This window comes from Mobula birostris, chromosome 8 (genome assembly GCF_030028105.1).
Source record: "Mobula birostris isolate sMobBir1 chromosome 8, sMobBir1.hap1, whole genome shotgun sequence".
NCBI classification, from domain to species: domain Eukaryota; kingdom Metazoa; phylum Chordata; class Chondrichthyes; order Myliobatiformes; family Myliobatidae; genus Mobula; species Mobula birostris.
Genome location: NC_092377.1, coordinates 67,051,689 through 67,073,790, shown reverse-complemented (window position 1 = coordinate 67,073,790; position 22,102 = coordinate 67,051,689). Strand labels below are relative to the sequence as shown.

The following is a 22,102-nucleotide window of genomic DNA, read 5'->3' as shown; positions in this document are numbered from 1 at the left end:
GTCATTGAATTATCCTTTGCAAACAACCACCAAGCTATCAGAAATAATATTCCTAAGCCAGTGTGAAAATGAGCAGACCATGAAGGCTTCTTGTTTCCTTAAATGACTAAATTTCATATCTATTATTCCAACCAAATACCTGTTGTCCTTCACAAAACAGGAAGCAAAGCTGAATAAGCATCAAAGGCTGCTTGATTATTGCTACACAAGTGTATGTTTGCAAACTTCCTATCATTAAATGAAAACCTCGTTTATAACCATCTTCCAACTGATTGATAAATTGATCAACAGGTGTAAGCAAAGACACATCTGCTGTTCCTCTTTGGACTCGTACAAGAACGACTTTCAGTTTAGATCAGAGAATTACATCTGAATGAAGCTGACATCCACAGCCACATTCAATATTCCATACGTCTCCTCAATCAGTCACAATAGATAGGCACAGCTTGTTAACAGTAAGTATTCCTTTTTCATGTGACATATAGCTTTCAACTTGAGTGTATTATTGAAGAAGCCACATATTAAACAGAATCAGTCCACAGATTGGGATGTACTTTAAACTAGAAAATAAGGCTCAAACCTAAGCTTTATGACTGGTGAAGATACCCATGCATTTCAAAATTAGAAGTAAACACCACACAGTCATTCCTGAAATCAAGCCCTATTTTCCACACAGGGAACACTTTGCACTATGTCAATGACAAAAATGTGATAAATGAATTTGTTTAAGAGACCCAAAGCTCAAAGATGGCACTGTCTAGTATCAGGAGCAGAACAGCATTCCAGCTCTATGATCTGGTCCTCAAAAGAAAAATTATACTTATTACAGAACAGAATGAGGTTATTCATCTTACTGGAGCCAAACTAGATCCCAGCAGGGCAATCATATCACACACGTTCCTCTTTTCTTTTTCCCTATTCTCTCACATTCCCATCAACTCCTTTCTGTTTCTTAGTGTAAGTCACAATAAGAGGTAACCTGCAGTAGCCAGCCAGTTTCTGAGGTATGTGAGGAAACCCTAGAAGTCAGCAGGAATGCATATAGGTCACAGGGAGAATGTGCAAGTTCCACACAGACACAATCCAAGGTTTGGAACAGAGGCGCAGCACTAACTGCAGGACTATGAATGACACCCTGAGTATAGTTCATGGCAACACAGAACAAGGCATTTTTGAAAGTAGGATGTCATATTGGTGATAGAACACAAAACTGCATATCGTAGACTAAGAGTTAGAATCATGCACCTTAAGCATCAAAATAAAAACTTCAGTGCTGCAAATTGTGTCATAAATACACTGGACATTTAATGAACTATCAGCTGGTGGATCCTCCACGAATGCTGTTTTCAAGGCTGAGCCCGGGATCAGGGTGAAACGTAAGTCATAAGTGTACTTGCTATCACATGCTATCAGGGGTGTCCAATAAGTGATTCCCTCATACTCCGAGGTCCCCACAAATGAAGATTTCAAACAATGTGATTCACTTTACATAATATGAAGAGATGAGTGAGCATTGTGGAACAATGGATAAGACGTGAGAGAATAGGACCAATCAAGTGTGACAGTGGAAAAATGTGTATGGAACCGGAGGAGATAGCAGAGGTACTTAATGAACACTTTGCTTCAGTATTCACTACGGAAAAAGACCTTGGCAATTGTAGGGATGGAGTTCAACCCAGATAAGTGTGAGGTGGTTCATTTTGGTAGATTAAATCTGATGGCAGAATATAGTATTAATGGTAAGAGTCTTGGCAGTGGGGAGGATCAGAGAGATCTTGGGGTCTGAGTTCATGGGACACTTCAAGTTGCAGAGCAGGATGACTGTGTGGTTAAGAAAGCATACGATGCATTGGCCTTCATCAACCATGGGATTGAGTTCAAGAGCTGAGAGGTAATGTCACAGCCACACAGGACCCTGGTCAGATCCCGCTTGAAGTACCGTGCTCAGTTCCGGTCACCTCATTACAGGAAGGATGTGGAAACTATAGGAAGGGTGCAGAGGAGATTTACAAGGATGTTGCCTGGATTGGGGAGCATGCCTTACAAGAACAGATTGAGTGAACTTGGCCTTTTCTCCTTGGAGCGACAGAGGATGAAAGGCGACCTGACAGAGGTGTACAAGATGATGAGAGGTACTGATCGTGTGGATAGTCAGAGGCTTTTTCCCAGGGCTGAAATGGCTAACATGAGAGGGCACAGCTGGAAGTAGGTACAAAGGAGATGTTGGGGTAAGTTGTTGTTTTTTTTATGCAGAGAGTGATGAGTGCGTGGAATGAGCTGACAGCGACTGTGGTGGCTGTGGATACAATAGGGTCTTTTAAGAGGCTCCTGGAAAGGTACATGGAGCATGGGTTATGGGTAATTTCTAATGTAAGTAGATGTTCGGCACAGCATTGTGGGCTGAAGGGCCTGTATTGTGCTGGAGGTTTTCTACGTTTCTCTGTCCCAAATCATTCTTCTCCTCAGACTGCTTTAGGATAATTATAGGTCAATATTTATTATTCATTTATTATTTTTAATTTTCTGTAAGTCTCCTGCAATATACTATTATTAATGAGAGAAATAGTAGGAGACCACAAGGCTCCCAATTGTGCAAGGCTTCAAAACAAAATGGAAATCAGTCAACATAACAGATGTTTTACTGCTCTCTTGCTTAAAATATTTTCACCATTGAAAAACTGCACTGTTTTGCTATTCTTCCCAACAAAAAGCTTACATTTCATGCATTAACTCTCCTGTATCCTCTTGCCCACATGCTCAACCTGCCTGTTACTCACTGCCAACTCCATCAACCTCAGGATTCCAGAAGGCCATACAACATCGGAGCAGAAAAAGGCCATCTGGCCCATTGTGGTTGCTCCGCCATTCAATCATGGCTGATTCACTTTGTATTATCAGCAAACTTAAAGGAAGGTAGTTTAACAGTATATCCAAGTCATAAATACAGAATGTAAAAGCAGAGGTTGCAATATTGATCTTTCTTCTATCCTTGCTAACTGGTTAAAGGTTGCTCAATCATTCTCAGTGTTTTGACCTTTGACTAATCCTCTATTCATTCTAAAGCATTTTTCCTTGTTTGACAGAACAACCTTTCATGCAGATTTTCCTTTCAAAACAAACCCAGACATCAATGGACTGAAACCATCCCTTGCTCTTTACAAACAAGAGGAAATTCTGCAGATGCTGCAAATCCAAGCAATACACACAAAATGCTGGGGGGATCTCAGCAGGCCAGGCAATATCTATGGAAAAAAAGTATAGCCGGTGTTTCAGACTCAAACTGTTCGGCAGACCTGAAACATCAACTCTATTTTTTTCCATAGATGCTGTCTGGCCTTCTGAGTTCCTCCAGCATTTTGTGTGCCTTGCTCTTTAACTTCATTTTGTCTGCTGTGTAATAACTTTGAGGATTTTAAAATCATAAAATTTTCCAAGTTCTTAACCAAGCATTACCAGTGTCACAGCTATGATACTTTCTTCTAGATTAATATTCCTCCATGGCCTTCGTATAGTAGTCAAGAAGCAGTTTAATAGTTCCTCTTCCCAGCAAAAGCAAATGGATTTAAACTAAAATGACAATAGACAATAGGTGCAGGAGTAGGCCATTTGGCCCTTCGAGCCAGCACCACAATTCACTGTGATCATGGCTGATCATCCACAATCAGTATCCAGTTCCTGCCTTATCCCCATAACCTTTGATTCTGCTATCTTTAAGAGCTCTATCCATCTCTTTTTTGAAAGCATCCAGAGACTTGGCCTCCAGACCCTTCTGGGGCAGAGCATTCCATATATCCACCACTCTCTGGGTGAAAAAGTTTTTCCTCAACTCCGTTCTAAATGGCCTACCCCTAATTCTTAAACTGTGGCCTCTGGTTCTGGATTCACCCATCAGCAGGAACATGCTTCCTGCCTCCAGCGTGTCCAATCCCTTAATAACCTTATATGTTTCAATAAGATCCCCTCTCAGCCTTCTAAACTCCAGAGTATACAAGCCCAGTCACTCCAATCTTTCGACATATGACAGTCCCACCATCCTGGGAATTAACCTTGTGAACCTACTCTGCACTCTCTCAATAGCAAGAATGTCCTTCCTCAAATTTGGAGACCAAAACTGCACACAGTACTCCAGGTATGGTCTCACCAGGGCCCTGTACAGCTGCAAAAGGACTTCTTTGCTCTTATACTCAATTCCCCTTGTTATGAAGGCCAGCATGCCATTAGTTTTCTTCACTGCCTGCTGTACTTGCATGCTTGCTTTCAGTGACTGATGTACAAGAACACCTAGATCTCCTTGTACTTCCCCTTTTACTAACTTGACTCCATTTAGATAATAATGTCTTCCTGTTACCACCACCAAAGTGGATAACCTCACATTTATCCACATTAAACTGCATCTGCCCACTCACCCAGCCTGTCCAAGTCACCCTGCATTCTCATAACATCCTCCTCACATTTCACACTGCCACCCAGCTTTGTGTCATCGGCAAATTTGCTAATGTTACTTTTAATTCCCTCATCTAAATCATTAATATATATTGTAAACAGCTGCGGTTCCAGCACTGAACTCTGCGGTACCCCACTGGTCACTGCCTGCCATTCTGAAAGAGACCCGTTAATCGCTACTCTCTGTTTTCTGTCAGCTTTTCCAAGAATGCAACACTATCTGGGATCACAAAAGTAATAAACCTATTAGCAGCACTTGCCTACAGGAGCTCGACACTTGCATACGTGCACATAAAATCCACATTTAAGGTGTACCACATCTCTTTCAAAATTACTCCTCCCACTTCTGAAGGATCTTTTATTCTGTCATTTGTCCCTAATGATTATCCATACATCTCTTCATCTTAGTTCTTCTCTCCTTACCAAATTAATTTCAAAGCAACCCCACAACAGCATCCTGCCCCAGATCTGGTCACAATGTCCCAGTATATTAAACATTAATGAGAAATAATATAGGAAACACTTAGTTAAAATAACCACTATTTAAACCCAAATGCATTACAGCCAAACAGCTACTCTTAAACTTAAGTTAGCATTGTAATGGTGGGAGAAATAACAGTAAATTTAAGCACAGCATCCTATAAACCACACTGAGATAATGACCAGATTATCTGTTTATGGTATATTGGTTGAAGAAAAGCTACTGGTGAACAGAACTTCTACTGACTGCAAGACAATTTACATTCACTTGAGCAGCAGAAGGGGCCATGATTTCATATCTTATTTGGAAAGTATCTAACAGTGTTGAAGTACTAGCATGGATTACACTCTGAAATCTCTAGATTAAAGCTCAAAGCAGAAGACCATTCTATGTAGTTTGAATTCAGACCCCTGGAAGCAATCAAAGATAGATACCCCCAAAGATCTACTGTTCTCTGTGTGGTGTGGATCCAAGTTGGTTTTGTCTGGTATTGGGTTCAAGCATAAAACAGATTATTTATCAGATCAGCCAGCCAAGGATGGTGAAAAATACAGGAGCTTCCCAGGTTATTGAAAACCTAAGTCAAGGAAACCAGATTTTATACATTTTTTTCCATTAACTGTTAAAGAATTTTTCCAGATAATATGTTATGTGGTATTAATTAATGACTGGATATAGTACAAATTCCATTGAATAAATCAGATGTACAGGTGACAAATAAAACTTGTCATTAAATCTTTGAAAATATGTGAGTGATTATTTGATGAAAAATTATAGGAATTATATCAGTGATATGATGTGGATAACTATAGAGAACGGATGTTTGTCTTGGAGAGAGAAAAAAAACCATAGGCTTATGGACAGTTCTCAGGAATTAATTTCCCTTATAGGCCAGGCCTACCAGCACTTGCAGATGTAAACAAGGAAAGAAAAAAGGCATCACCCTTTTTATTCATGTAAGAAGATGGCATTTTTACAGAATACAAAATAAAGTGTAGGGCCGTCTCTTATATACCCCCAGGGTTAATTTTTTCTGTGGACTGTCACGTTAAAACGCCGAGAGAATGAGACTGACTTTTAGACACTGTTAGATTTCTGCTGACTGCAAAATTGCTTGGTTACTATCGTGAGAGGGGTGGAGTTATTTGACAGACAATGAATGTTTACATTTTTTTTCTGCAGCTTGTTTTGAATATACAAAGACACAGAGACACAAAGTCAGAGTCAAGATGGACTCAGTCAATGGAAGACACCAGTGAGTCGGTCACTGGTTTAAACTTCCAGTAGCCCAAAGGGGTGAGTTGAGATCGATCCACAGTATTGATAAATGACTCTCACAAGTGCAGCAACTAGAAGAAGTTTGCAGAAAGAGAAAGGGGAGGAGCTACATGATGGACAGCTGCTGTTCAGCACACCAGTATTTAAACAAGCATAACTGTCTCTTTCGCAGGACACGCAGACGCACGAAGGCTGGTGGCAGAATTGCCACTGAACATTTAAGTGCCCACAACGGTGGGGCTGAGGATCAACTAAGAGGAATTGATCCGTGACTATCAGTGTGTGTAAGGGCGACCCTGTGAAATATACCAGTGTGTCTAACCCTTGAATGGATTGGTAGATTATCACTTGAAGATGGCGCTCTTAAGTTGGTCACTTTTGGCTAACTTGGAAGATTTGAAGGACATTGAGAAGGATCGACGACACCTGTTTACTTGGATTACAAATATCTCTCTCTCACTTCAATCCCGTGGACTGAACTGAATTTTCTTACCACACCATCATAAGACTGTATCACTTACCACCTAAGCTTGAAGTAGTTTGGGGATTTATACATGTACACCATTATATGCATAACACCATTAACTCTTAATTTACCTGGTTTAAGTTACTATATGACGTAGTTACTAATAAAATAGTGTTTTGCTATCAGCAAAACCAGACTCCAGGTGTGTTCTATTGCTGCTGATAGTTTTACAGGGTTGTGAGTACGTGACACTGTCATACAAGCTTAAGTTAAAATTGTGAATATTTTAAGTTGCATTGTATTTTGAAATATTTATTGGAGAAAATCACACACATTAGAAATAGATTACTAATAAAAGCTGCTGAATAGTGAAACACACAAGATGCTGGAGGAATTCAGCAGGCCAGGCAGCATCTATGGAAAAGAGTAAACAGTTGATGTTTCGGTCCTGATGGAGGGTCTCGGCCCAAACATCAACTGTTGACTTTCTTTCCCATAGATGCTGCCTGGCCTGCAGAGTTACTCCAGCATTTTGCATGTGTTGCTTGAATTTTCAGCATCTGCAGATTTTCTTATCTGTGCTGAACAGTAATTATAGTTTATAACTTTAAAAACTGTTGCATAATATCATATCAGGGTACCTTGGAGTGAAAATGATGCCTAAATAGCTTAATTTCTTGTCTGATCAATCATTACTAGAGACGGCTGCAAAACAGTTCTCTGTGGTGGAGGGAATTATTGGCACTAGCTGGTTAACTGCAAATGTGCGCTTCATAAGTTGCTATGAGTTTCATGATGAGCAATGGCATGAAACTAGCATTTTTACTGATGTTACAACCACCAAATCTATGCATGATTTTCTGATCTAGCAGTGAGAACACTTGTATTGAGCCAAAATATATTGGAGTACATGTGCCTTTGAAAACTAACAGATCACATTTCTACTGTGCATCAGAAGTGTAAAAGTTACATGCAGATAATACAATTGTAGTTGTAGACTTTGTAAGGTTATGGCATTTCCACATCACAGAAAACAGGTTAACTTTTTAAAAATGTAAAATAGAGGAGTCAAGGTCAGGACCGTCCTCCTGTACTTCAAAATCTACAGTAAAAATAAAGGCACTTCATTTGGCAGTTTGAACTAACCTTTTGGACCCTATTAAAATAGTAAACATTCATAGAATGAGGCATTGCTGAGGCAGTCGAGTGGCCCACTGTACCACTACAAACACTTCGAAAAGATACTCGGTCTCGCTCTTCTGCTCTTCCTCACAAGAAGTTTTCTTTATTCAACTATTTATTGAATTCCCTTACAAAATGTATTATTGAAGGTACATCTAACACCGTTTTTGGCTTTGCATTCCATTTCACAGTTCAATTTTCAAAGACAAGCCAATCTTTTCAGGTTCCAAGCACCATCATCTCTAACCCCGCACCCCCCCCCCCACCCCAGACCTGGGACTCAACAACTCCCTTCATAACTGGATCCTTGACTTCCGACCAACAAACCACATCAGTAAGGTTAAGTAGCAGCACCTTCACCACAATTATTGTCAACACCAGACTACATCCTCAGCCCCTACTCTATTCCCGATACATCACGACTGCGTGGCCAGATTCTGTGCTAATTCCATCTACCAGCATCACTATAGTGTGCCATATCTCAAATAATGAGCCAGAGAACAGTAAGGAAATAGAGAGCCGAGTGACAGTTTCATGACAACCTTCCTGAATGTCAGCAAAACAGAATTAATCAGTAACTTTCAGGAAAGGGGTGGTGCATATTCTCCAGTTTACATCAATCAACCACATAGATGTCACAACCAAAAGGGCACCTTCACTCTCCTCAGACTGTTTGCCCCAATGATCTCACCTATTTTTATAAATACACCATAGAAAATATCCTATCCGGATGCACCATAACTTTGTATGGCCACCTGCTCTGTCCAAGACTGCAGAGTTGTGCAGCACACCAGAAAACCCAGCCTCCCTACCAAAAAGTCTTTATACTCCTATTGTTGCCTCGGTAAAGCAGCCAAAGCCCCAACTCCCACCAGATATCCCCTCTTCTCCGCCCTCCCATTGGGCACAAGATACAAAAGCCTGGAAGTACCTACCATTAGGCTCAAGGACAACCCCTCTGTTTATAAGGTAATTGACCCTAACCTGTGTATGATACGGTGGAGTTTTGGCCTCAGAATTAACTTTGTCCTAGCCTTGCACCTTATTGTCTGCCGACACCACCACTTCTCTAAGTTAAGACTATATTCCACATACTGTTTTGGTTTTCCCTTCATGCTACCTTGATTGTTAATGTGATGAAATGATCTGCATGGATGGCATGAGAAACAAAGTTTTCCACTGTACCTTGCTATATTTGAAAATAATAAACTCAATAATTAGCATTTTAGAGCTCCTTTAAGGAGCTCTGAGGAGAACAGCACCAACCTCATCTCTCCACCAGCTAAAGCTCCATTTCCACATCCCTTAAATGAATTAGGAAATATTATTTATTACTTCATAGGAGCCAGCTATACTTCCTCTCAACAAAACTCCACTGCATCCACTCTATCCTCCAGCAAATTATTTCCTCTCAAATATCCACATCTCCACTTAGGTTTTTTTGCAACTTAACACAAAGGAGTAGTTTAATACAGACAAGTGTTATTTTAAAAAAAACCCTCAGTCAAACCTGGAATGCAATAAATGCAATGGGAATCTCTGTGATAGGGTAAAATGAGGGTTGCCCTGGGGATTAACTATAAAGCAGGTCAACTGATCAAAGGTTTAATAGCTATAGAGAGATCCTGGTCCTTTATTTATACAAGCTAATGAAATAAGGTCAACATAGTGAGAATGCAGGTAAAGGAATGAAATGTTTTGAAATGCAGGGCTACAAGGCACTACTGGCCGATCAGGGTATGCAAATTGGAAAGTAAAACTGAGCCATATCACAGATGGGTGACCCAGTCTGCTCTGATACAGACATACATCACTGCTCAAAAGTCTTAGGCACCACAGATTTGTTTTGTCTTCTGTATTATGATGTCAGTAAAAAAGAACAAATTTTAGACTCCCAAATATTTATTTTTCTTTTCAAATCTTTTTATTGTATATATAGGAAAAATAATGAGTACATCGAAGTAACAACACTTACAATGCCTCAAAAAAAAACCATCATCTTAAAGATTGAAAACAAACAAAAAAAACCTACTGAGCAGAAAAGTGAGAAAAAAAAGAGAACCCATTAGGTGTACAACCCCGGAGCCATGCGTCATACAAAAAGCTTCTAAAAATAAACATCAAACCGCCAGCAAGAAAAGAAAATATACTAAAAGAATTTACAAGCAAATATTTATTTTTTTAAAAAATGTTGTTGAAGAAAGTAACATAATAAGTCAAAGCAACACACACAGAATGCTGGAAGAACTCAGCAGGCCAGGTAACATCTATGGAAAAGAGTAAACAGACGACGTTCAGGTCAAGAGTAACACTTCAAGACCCTTCATCAGGACTAACTAATTGATGCTGCCTGGCCTGCTGAGTTTCTTCAGTATTTTGTGTGTGTCTGGATTTCCATCATCTACAGATTTTCCTATCTTTGTGATACGAAGTAAAACTTTTCAAATAAAAACTTGATAACTTTGTAGGTATATATCCCAGTGTGTGATTAAACAAAGATAACAAACAAGATGCTAATGATCAATGACACGAGTTGAATGAACTGCAAGTGATTGACTGAAACAAACAGATGTAGAATGAATCAAACTACGCGAAGAACAACCAAACTGAAAGGTGAGAGTGTGCAGATGTGACAATTTAACCTACAAATCATTAATTCTTACACCATAGCAAGAGTGAGCACAGCAACAAAACACAAGGTGGTCATCCTGCATCAGCAAGGTCTCTTCCAAGCAGAAATTTTACAGCAGACAGGAGTTTCAAGATGTACTGACCAAACTCTTCTGAAGTACAAAGAAACAGGCAAGGCTGAGGACCAGAAATGCAGTGGTCACCCAGGGAAACTGAGTGCAGCAGATGAGAGATGTATCAAACTGATGTCTCTTCTAAATTGGAAGTCGTCCAGCACCGTTAACAGCTCTGAACTCACAGAAACCACTGAAACACAAGAACATGCCTGTACAGTCCGAAGAAGTCTTATCAGAAGTGGTCTTCATGGGAAGAGTTGCTGCCAAAAAGCCATTCCTCCAAAGTGGAAACAAAGCCAAGAGACTCACCTACACACAGTCAAAATTTGAAATTTTTGGCTCAAACAGGAGCTGTTTATCCATAGAAGAGCTGGAAAATGCTACATGGATGAGTGTCTGCAGACAACAGTGAAGCACCATGGAGCTTCCTTGCATATTTGGGGCTGCATTTCTGCAAATGGAGTTGGTAATCTGGTCAGAATTAATGGAATCCTTAATGCTGAGAAGTACAAACAAATTCTCATCCATCACGCAATACCATCAGGAAAGCATCTGATCGGTCCCAACTTCATTCTGCAGCAGGACAGACACACAGCCAAGGTCATAAAGAACTATGTTTCTTCAACAAAAGGAATGAAGAGTTCTGCAGCAGATGGTATGGCCTCCACAGAGCCTTGATCTCTAATTTGTTGAGCTTGTCTGGGATTACCTGAAAACAGAAGCAAGTGAGCGAGCCCAAGTCTACAGAACTATGGAAAGTTTTCACAAGATGTTTGGAACAACTTACCAGATGACATGTACCTAACAGAACAGATGTAGTTTTAAAGGCAAAGGGTAGTCACAACAAATATCGATTTAGTTCAGTTGTTTTTTACTGTTTACTGCTCTTTATCGTAAATTTTTTTGATGTTTAGAAACTTCATTTCATTATTTTTGAAAGCATCTTTGCTATATGGAATTATTTTTACATGTGCCTAAGACTTTTGCATAGTACTGTAGTGTTACTCAGTTTTGTAGAATTCAAAGTTGAATGTAGAAGGCCATAACATGTCCAGATGGAGATGAGATGCAGTCCCTTAAGTTTACAGTGAGCCCATGCAGGAGTCCACAGACTAATAGGTCACAGTGAGAGTGGGATGGAGCATTTAAATGATAAGAAACTCAAGGACTTCCTTGAAGACTGAACCCACGTGCTCTACAAAGTGATCACCCAATCTACATTTTCTTTCTCCACTGGAGTCGAGGCCACATGAATGCTACATGCAGTTCTCTAGGTTGGAAGAAGTGCAGTTGAACTACTGCTTCACCTGGAAGGATGACTGGATCCTTGGATGGTAGAAAGAGGTACACTGCATTGTATATGGTTGAAAGGAAAAGTATTGCAAAGGGAATAGTTAGTGGAGATGAAAGAGAAGACCAAAGATTTTTGAAGGGAAATGCTGGAAGAGGAAGCAGAGGGGAGGACAGTGGAATCTCATTCAATGTTCTAGAAATGGTGATTAGTGCATTGAGTGCAGAGGCTGGTGGGATGGAAAGTGAAAGCCATTGAAATTCTATCCTTGATCCATCCAGAAGGAAAAAAGGGTCCTCTTTACGGGTGTCCCCCACTTTTTGAACGTTCGCTTTACGAAACCTCGCTGTTACGAAAGACCTACATTAGTTACCTGTTTTCGTGAACAGAAGGTATTTTCACTGTTACGAAAAAAGCAGCGCACACCCCGAGCAGCCGCTTCTCCCCGGGAACGGCATTCTCACCAGCATTGCTTAACTACGTGCCTGTGAGCATCCGTTAGCAACATGAGCTCTAAGGTATCGGAAAAGCCTAAAAGAACTCGTAAGGGTGTTGCACTTAGCGTAAAACTAGACATAATTAAGCATTTTGATCGTGGTGAACGAAGTAAGGACAAAGTGAGTTTGGCTTGTGGAAGTTGACAAAGATGATGTTGAAGAGGTTTTGGCATCACATGACCAAGAACTGATAGACAAAGAGCTGATGCAATTGGAAGAGGAAAGGATAACAATCAAAACCGAATGCAGTAGCGAACGGACCGAAAGTGAAGTCGTCCAGGAACTGAACGTGAGGCAACTGCGTGAGATTTTCGCTGCAATGATAAAGTACGACTTTAATTTTGAAAGGGTACATCGGCTTAGGGCGTATTTGCAAGATGGTTTACAAAGAACTGTATGGTAGAAAAATGTGCGAGGCTAGCAGTCAAGCATAATGTCGTTTTTCAAGCCTTCCACATCAGCCACAGCAGACAACGAACCTCGACCTTCGACATTGAGGCAGGCAAACATAGAAGAAGATGACCTGCCTGCCCTGATCGACGATGAGATGACACCCCACTGGTCCAACCCCCAGGCCGTAGACAGATACCAATTCGCGGAGAATGCAGTGGTAGCCGGGAGGCAACCAGCACGTCTTTAAGAAAAAAGCCGAAATAAACAAGCAAATTAATTAGGTGCCGCCCGGCACATAAATGTCAGCCCAGATCAGAAGCGATTGCCAGTTTCACTTGTTCTATGCAATCAGCAATATGGGTTATTTGGTATGATTTGGCAGCTTCATAGCTTAAAGGTTACAGGAGAGAGTGATTTTGCCAAGAGTGCTTGCGCGAGATTTTCTGACGATGGCACTTGCGCCATGTTTTGCCAAGAGCGCTTGCGTGAGATTTTTGCTACGGAGAACAGTGCAGGCAATCGTTGTAGAGAAGTATTTCTAATTTATATAGGCTGTGTATTTATCACATTATTCCTGCTTTTACGATATGTTTCTGTTATTTTAGGTTTTATACGTTATTTGGCAGGTTATTTTTGGGACTGCAAACGCTCACAAATTTTTCCCATATAAATAAATGGTAATTGCTTCTTCGCTTTATGACATTCCGGCTTACGAACCGTTTCATAGGAACGCTCTACCTACGGATGGAGAGGGAAACCTGTACTGCTGTATCACTTAGTGGCCAGTGTGAAAACTAACCGCTACTACCACTTATCTTGTGACAAGCAGTCACGTACTCTTTTAACTCTGCAGCCTCAAATTTTGCTGAAAAGGCTAAAGTGAAATACTTCCTCAATGAATTTTGAAAACTTATATAATACTGATTGATATATGATCAACCTTCTGTTACTTCAAAGAATTCACTAAAGTTAGTCACATCTGATTTGCTTTTAGAAGGATGTACTAATGTACATTTATTTACCAATATTTCTAAGAGCTACTTAATTTTGCTTTGGGCATGTCCAGCAAGGTTTCTCAACCTTGATATTCTTGGTATTCTAGATTATATTTGGCAGTCTCAACACTTCCTCAACCACTTTTTAAAACAGCAAAATAATATTTGCATATCTCTAATCTTCTACCACTAAATACTCAAGACAACTAAAAATGTTTGGAATATTGTTAGCAGAGTTTCCATCAAAGCTGTACCTCATACACATCAGGTGACTTGGTCAATCTCAATATTGTTGTCCTCTCAAGTAACAGCATTTTATTTTTGTTATTTGTCATCTCTAGAAGATTAAACGTAACATGAAAATAAATGGTGATTATTCTGTCCTTAACCATGATCCTGCTTCCTCAAGTAGAGATGATTTTATGTTAAGACCATAAGACATAGGAGCAGGATTAGGCCATTTGCCCCAACAAGTCTGCTACGCCTTTCAATCATGGCTGATCCTTTTTTTGCCCTCCTCAGCCCCACTCCCTGGCCTTCTCCCCAAAACCTTTGATGCTGTGTCCAATCAATTTCTCCACATTTTAAATGGATGCCCCTCTATCCTGAGGCTGTGCCCTCTTGTCCTAGATTCCTCCATCATGGGAAACATCCTTTCCACATCTACTCTATCTAGGCCTTTCGACATTTGAAAGATCTCAATGAGATCCCCCCCCCTCACCCTTCTAAATTCCAGCAAGTACAGGCCCAGAGCCATCAAACAGATAACCCTTTCATTCCCAGAATCATCCTTGTGAACCCCTCTGAACCATCTCCAATGCCAGCACTTCCTTTCTTAGATAAGGAGCCCAAAACTGTTCACAATACTCAAGGTAAGACCTCACCAGTGCCTTATAAAGCCTTAGCATCAAATCCCTACTCTTGTATTCTAGACTTCTTGAAATCAATGCTAACATTGCATTTGCCTTCCTCACCACTGACACAACCTGCAAGTTAACCTTTAGGGTGTTCTGTCCAAGTCCCATTGCATCTCAGGTTTTTTGGATTTTCTCTCCATTTAGAAAATAGTCTGCACATTTACTTCTACTACCAAAGTGCATGACCATGCATATTCCAACATTGTATTTCATTTGCCACTCTCTTGCCCATTCTCCTAATCTGTCCAACTCCCTCTGCTGCCTACCTGTTTCTTCAACCCTACCTGCTGCTCCACCAATCTTTGTATCATTTGCAAACTTGGCATCAAAGCCAACTATTCCAACAGCTAAATTGATACACAGCATAAAAAGAAATGGTCCCAACACCAGTGCCTGCGGAACACCACTACTCACTGGCAGCCAACCAGAAAAGGATCCTTTTATCCCACTCACTGCCCCTACCAACCAGTCAAAGCACTAACCATGCCAATAATTTTCCTGTAATACCTTGGGCTCTTAACTTGGTAAGCAGCCTCATGCGTGGGATCTTGTTGAAGGCCTTCTGAAAGTCCAAATATACAACAACCACTGTATCTCCTTTATCTACCCTACTGTAATTGCCTCAAAGAATTCCAACAGGTTCATCAGGCAAGATTTTCCCTGAAGGAAACCATACCGACTTTGTCCTATCATGTCCTGTGTCACCAAGTACTCCATAACCTCATCCTAAACAACTGAATTCAACATCTTCCCAACCACTGAGATTAGGCTAACTGGTCTATAACTTCCTTTCTTAAAGAGTGGAGTGACATTTGCAATTTTTTCAGTCCTCTGGTACCATGCCAGAGTCCAATGATTTTTTTTTTGAAAGATCATTACTAATGCCTCCACAATCTCTACTGCTACCTCTTTCAGAACTTTCAGGGGCATCTCACTTATATTTTTTTTAACATAGCTTTAAAAAGCTTTTACTGTTCACTTTAATTTTGTTTGCTAGCTTGCTTTCATATTTCATCTTTTCCCTCCTGATGATTATTTTAGTTGCTCTCTGTAGGGTTTTAAAAGCTTCCCAATCCTCTGCCTTCCCACTAATTTTTGATTTGTTGTATGCCCTCTCTTTTGCTTTGACATTAGCTTTGACTTCCCTTTTCAGCCACAGTTGTACTATTTTACCATCTGAGTATTTGTTTTTGGAAATCATCTATCCTGTATCTTCCTTATTCTCCCCCAGAAACTCACGCCATTGCTGCTCAGCTATTATCCCTGGCAACATCTCCTTCCAATTTACTTTGGCCAACTCCCCTCTCACACCGCTGTAATTTCCCTTACTCCACTGAAATACTGCTACATCAGACTTTACTTTCTCCCCATTAATTTTCAAGTTGAACTCAATCAAATTGTGATCACTGGCTCCTAAGGGTTCTTCTACCTTAAGCTCCCTAATCCACCTCCGGTTCATTACACAATAACCAATCCAGTATAGCTGATCGCCTTGTAGGCTCTATTGACAAACTGCTTTAAAAAGCCATCTTATATGCCTTCAACAAAATCTCTCTTTTGAGATCCATTACCAACTTGATTTTCCCTCTTGACTTGCATGCTGAAATCTCCTATGACTAACATAACATTGCCCTTCTGACACACCTTTTCTGTTTCCTGTTGTACCTGTGGTCCACATCCCAACTACTGTTGGGAGGCCTGTATATAACTGCCATCAGGGTCGTTTTACCTTTGCAGTTTTTTTACTCAAGTCACAAACATTCAATGCCTTCCAAACCTATGTCACATATTTCTGCTGATTTGATGCCATTCTTTACCAGCAAAGCCATGCCGCCCCCTCTGCTGGCCTTCCTATCACTCCAAGGCAACATGTAACCTTGGACATTCAGTTCCCAACTACAACCACCCTTCAGCCATGATTCAGTGATGGGCACATCATCATACCTGACAATCTGTAAAAGTGCAACAAGATCATCCACCTTATTTCTTATACTCTGTGCATTGAGATATAACACTTTGAGTACTGTATTTGCTACCCTTTTTGATTCTGCATCCCAAATACACTGATACTCACCCTACTGGCTGAAATATGTCCTATCAATTGCCTGCCCTTCCTGACTGTCTGACTGCATGCTAACTTTGCTTTTTTTTAAAACCATCCATCCATTCTCCACCATTCAGGAGACAGCTCATGGGTAGCCTTCCATTACCAGCTTATCTTTTTTTGGCTGCTCTCTAGCTGTCCAACTTCCTCTTCCAGATCCCCCCTTGTATTTGCAGCTACACATTTAGAAGGCCCCAAAGAGTTTAAGAAAAAGTGCAACTACTCTATCCTTTGCATCAAGTGAAAGCACATTTGTTCTAAAGGGAGTAATTCAACACTTAGATTGTTACTTGATATCAAACTTATTATCTGCAAGTAGAATCTACGATTATATACAAAATCAATTCTGCATTTTCTGTCCATGTATGAAAATGCTTCTTGTTACAATGGAGGAGCTGCCTATAAAAGTTAAATAAATCTGACGCGCAGCGCGCACGGCCACTTCGGTGGTGATGTCTGTTATTTGTCAAGTAGGGTACCATGCACAATTCTGATTTGATGGAGACAGACGTGAGAGTACGGAGGAACATCTGGAGAAACTTATGAAATGCCCGCTTCGCTGCTGCTGTTACTATATGGTCTGGAATCTCCAGAGAAGGCCCCGAATCCTCGGCTTTGCTTGTTCTGGCGGCCAGGCGAGGTCGAAGGTGCTCAGCAGAGGATGGCTCTCAGGAGGCTGTATCAGAGGGGCTGGTTGGAGGTTTGAAGTTTTTGGACGGATGGACCAGTGTCGGCTGCTTCCAATGCATCAGCAGTTGTCGGTGCCTGGAGGTTTATGGCAGGGAGTTTCTCCCTTTGCCGCCTGCTATCGGGGACTCGGGAGTCGTTCGACTCGGGACTTGGAGAGATTTTTTTTTACCATGCCCATGGTCTTGTTCTTCATCAAATTATGGTATTGTTTTGCACTGCTGTAACTATATGTTATGATTATGTGGTTCTGTCAGTGTTAAGTCTTTGGTTTGTCCTGTTTTTCTGTGATCACTCTGGAGGAACATTGTATCATTTCTTAATGCATGCATTTCTAAATGACAATAAACGAGGACTAAGTGTTCTCATAATCTAAAAATTTATAGGATGCCTTTAAATGCACTTAGCAAAATGAATGTAATAGTTTATGAACTGTTATGTTTAAATGACGCCAGCACTGTTACTTGTTAGCCATGATGAACGTGATTACACTCTTAATTGCCTAAATTTTTGGGTACAGTATAACTGCAGAGTTGTGAACAAACAATCTAAGCAACACTCTGTGCTCCATCATCAAAAGGACCGGCTTTGAACAAAAGGTTTGACCAAGATCATATCAAACTTCTTGGTGACTGAGTAGCATAAACATCCCTGCAGAATTTGAAAAGAATAAATGGAATTTTCATTTTTGTCGTAGATAATGTCTGCCATCAAAACCATCAGAAAATAAGTTACTTACAAATATACTTTCTGTAAAGTGATAATAAAATTTATTAAAACATACAAAATGCTGGAGAAACTCAGCAGGCCAGGCAGCATCAATGGAAAAGAGCAAACAGGAAGAAATACAAATAGGTGATATGTGGCCATTGTAGTGGGTCTGGGTGAGCACTTCCATTGAAGGGAGAGTTCAGTGAAACCCTGGCCCACTGCTCCCCCTTTGATCCCTGCTGACTCTTCAACCATGTGCTCACCCAGACCTGCTATGAAGGCCACATATCACCTAACACCTTGTATTTCCTCCTCCCCTCTCCCCACCTTCTTACTCTGATTTCTTGTCTTTTCTCTCCACTCCCGATGTAGGGTCTCGGTCCGAAATGTTGACTGTTGAAATGTTGACTCATTTCCATAGATAGTGCCTAGCCTGCTGAGTTCCTCCCGCATTTTGTGTGTGTTGCTTGGATTTCCAGCATCTGCATATTTTCTCTTGTTTATACAATTTATGATCCAAGCTTTTAATTTCCTTGATTTGTTCAGGCTGCTTGATGACATCACTGCTCCTGACAACAGAGATAACAATGCCAGATTTAAAACTTATAAAACTCATGAGAAACTAGACCTTGAGGTTTGATTTCTTTTAGATAAACATAGCTTCCTCCCTTTGCTACTCGACATAAAATCTCTGAGTGAGCCAAATTAGATAACATTGTAGCTAAACCACAGGCTTTGGGCTTTGAAGCAGATTAAAAGTAATAAAGACATTATTGGCAAGATAAGAATACCTGCACCAATGCTGAGTACTACCTCCGAAATACTTTTAAACCAAAACTGCAAAAAGTCATTATCGGTTTTTCGTCAGTGCAGGAGCATGAGTCATGATGTTTTTTTAAAGCAAGTCATGTGAAAACTCCACATTTTCATCGACTACAGGGCAGCATAACAAGTCGACTCTGAAGTCACCGTTTCAGCACATCTCAGGATATATTTTCCAGACACACCCGATTTCATTTCACGCAACTCCACTTTAGCCCTGGCTTCGCGGGAAGTCTTCGTGAATGTGTGCCTAAACAGGGCCCGAAGTGAAATCAGCCCCGTTTCCCTGGTTATCCGGCTGGTGTAGGAGAGCCCCCTCCTCCGCCAGCGCCGCACTTCCAGCTCGACAGCTGGAAGTTCCAGTTCTTGTTCGAATCACCTACTGCCTCTCCCCTCATTCGGAGCGGTGGGAGAACATTCCCGAACGTTGGCCGGTTGGGGAGAGGGGGGATCGAGGGAAGCCGGCACGATTCGCTGTTCGAGCTGGGGATCCGGGGCCAAGATTACGACCCCCACCCCTCCGGGCGTGTTCCCCCATCCCTCCTCCGCCTTACCTTCGTCGCCATCCCGTCGCTCTGTTCTTTGTGCTGGTTTCACTTCCCTGGCCGCCGCAGCCGTATCTTTCAGTCTTCCCGGGCCAGCCGGACGAAGTTTTAATACATCACCTAACGCTGATGGCCTTTGACCCGAGCAGCCTCCGATTTACACAACTTCCTACACAGTTTCCACACAAGCCAAATTGCAGGCTCTGCTCGGCCTGGCCGCAGTGGATGCGCGCCGCCGCCGCCTCTCGGCGTCTCCTCCCACCTCCGCTGCTTCTGCTTTGCTAATAGAAACATAAAACATTGCACATCCGAAGCACCAAACAAAAACAGATTCGGTTGTTAAATGTGGCGCAGGGATCGGGTAGGCCCAGTAAATTATTTCTTCATCAGATCCTCGGGACCGTGGACTGGGGAGGTCGGCACAGCTGAGGGGTGAGTGGGAGATGGGGCAGCTGAGGCTCGGTGGTCGGGAGTGAAGTGAAGGTTAGGACCATCTGACGGATGATAGATTTAGAGGGCTGAAGCGTCTCAGAATAGAGGGATTCAGTAGTGGGAGTGGTCTTTTGGACGCATGGTCTTGGGATATTGGGACCGTGCAAAATCATAATATGGGGGGAGTATGCTCAGAGAGAGAGGATACCCTTCAGCTAAATGGGTATTCTGCCTGCTGCTAAACGTACGCGTAATTAAGAGTCCCAATCGGTGTTGGACACAGATTTGTTGATTTGCAAACTGACAGCTTCCCCATATAGCGACAAGTGTTACCCGCGGCAGAAATGGTGTCAAAATATTGGATAATAGATCTGAATTGTGGACGCTTAAATTTTATGTAGTTTGGGGGAAGAAATTCAAAATGAGTCCAGTAATCTATATTTTTCTGTTTGTGACAACTTAAAATAATGGCCCAGGTTTTACTGTGGTAGGGTCTCATTAGATCTTGCTCATCCAGACTTCAACGTTTTTAGTGGGGAGAAATATTGAAAGTGCTTACTTGTATGATTACACCATGAAAAATCAGGTATCTGGCACCCAAAGGGAAGAAGGTAAACAATTAGTTAAGTAATAAGTGATTAAATGATCAATAAATTAACAGAACAAGGTTTAAGAAGGAAGTGTTGAATGGATAATTAATAGCAAATCAAGAACAAAAAGGCAAGTGAACAGCCTCAAGGATTGAATTGAAAATGATGTAACTTAATATATTAAAATTGTTTAGATGTAATTAACAATTATTGTATAAATAATAGAGGGCATAACCTCCTGACCATTGAGAACATCTTCAAAGATGGTGCCTTGAGAAAGTAACATCCATCATTAGGACTCTCACCATCCAGAACATGCCCTTTTCTCATTACTACCAGCAGGAAGGAAGTACAGGAGCCTGAAGATGCACACTCAACATTTTAGGATCAGTTACTTCCCCTCCACCATCAGATCTCTGAACAGTCCACAAACACTACCTCATTATTTTGTTCTCTTTTTGCACTATTTATATTCTTCTTGTAACTTATATTGCATGGCCAAGTGGTTAAGGCATTGGACTAGCAACCTGAAGGTTGTGAGTTCGAGCCCCAGCCGAGGCAATGTGTTGTGTCCTTGAGCAAGGCACTTAATCACACATTGCTCTGCGACGACACTGGTGCCAAGCTTTATGGGTCCTAATGCCCTTCCCTTGGACCAACCGCTGATCTTCCATACAACTTTGCCCAGGCTTGCGCCCTGGAAAGTGCCAGGGGCAGATGTGTATGTTGTATTCTGATTCTGATTCTAATAAGAGTGATAGACCAGCTGAAATCCATAGCCTGCAATTTCTGAAAGATGTAGAAACTGCAGGACATCTCCATGAGGTTTTTGTATGCAGGAAGACTTATCACCTTTTGAACCTATGCTAAAGGGTACTTTGAACTTCTGCTGGACTCACAACAGAGTACAGAGGGACAGTTTGTTTCATGGATTTCAAGTGTTAGGACAAGGTCATGATTTAGCCAGGGGGATATTGGGAAGTCTTAAGTTTGTAACAATTCAAAAAGTAGGAAGGAGCAACCAATGGAGAAGGGCCTTTTGGTATTGAATACCTCTAAGGATGACAACATGTTGAAGCATCAGGCTGCTGTTTATTACAGAGCAGTATTCAACACAATCATACCCTCATTTCTAATCAACAATCTCCAAAGTTGGGCCTCTGTACCTGCTCTTCAACTCGATCCTTGGCCTCCTCATCGTGAGACCATAGTGCGGATTGGAAATAACACCTTCTCGCTAACAACACTGGTACACCTCTAGGATGTGTGCTTAGACCATTGCTGTACTCTCTCTACACCCACAACTGTGGCTAGGCACAGCTGAAACACCATTTATAAATTTGCTGATGACACAACTATGGTTGGCAGAATTTCAGACGGTAACAAGAAATTTCAGATGGAGCAAGGTAGATCAGTGGTGTCACAACAACCTTGCACTCACCGTCAGTAAGACCAAGAAATTGATTGTGGACTTTAGGAAGGGGAAATTAAGGGAACACACACCAATCCTCATCAAAGGAT

General features: G+C 41.3%; 1 protein-coding gene across 1 annotated transcript in view; it reads right to left on the bottom strand.

The window, feature by feature from the left end:
- Positions 1-19,800, bottom strand: part of snx9b (sorting nexin 9b) — a 117,596-nt gene extending 97,796 nt beyond the window's left edge. The window contains exon 1 of the mRNA XM_072265365.1: positions 19,569-19,800. Coding sequence (XP_072121466.1) covers positions 19,569-19,580 — 12 coding nt within the window. The 5' untranslated portion in view covers positions 19,581-19,800. The remainder of the gene's footprint in view (positions 1-19,568) is intronic.
- Between the last annotated feature and the right edge of the window lie 2,302 nt (positions 19,801-22,102).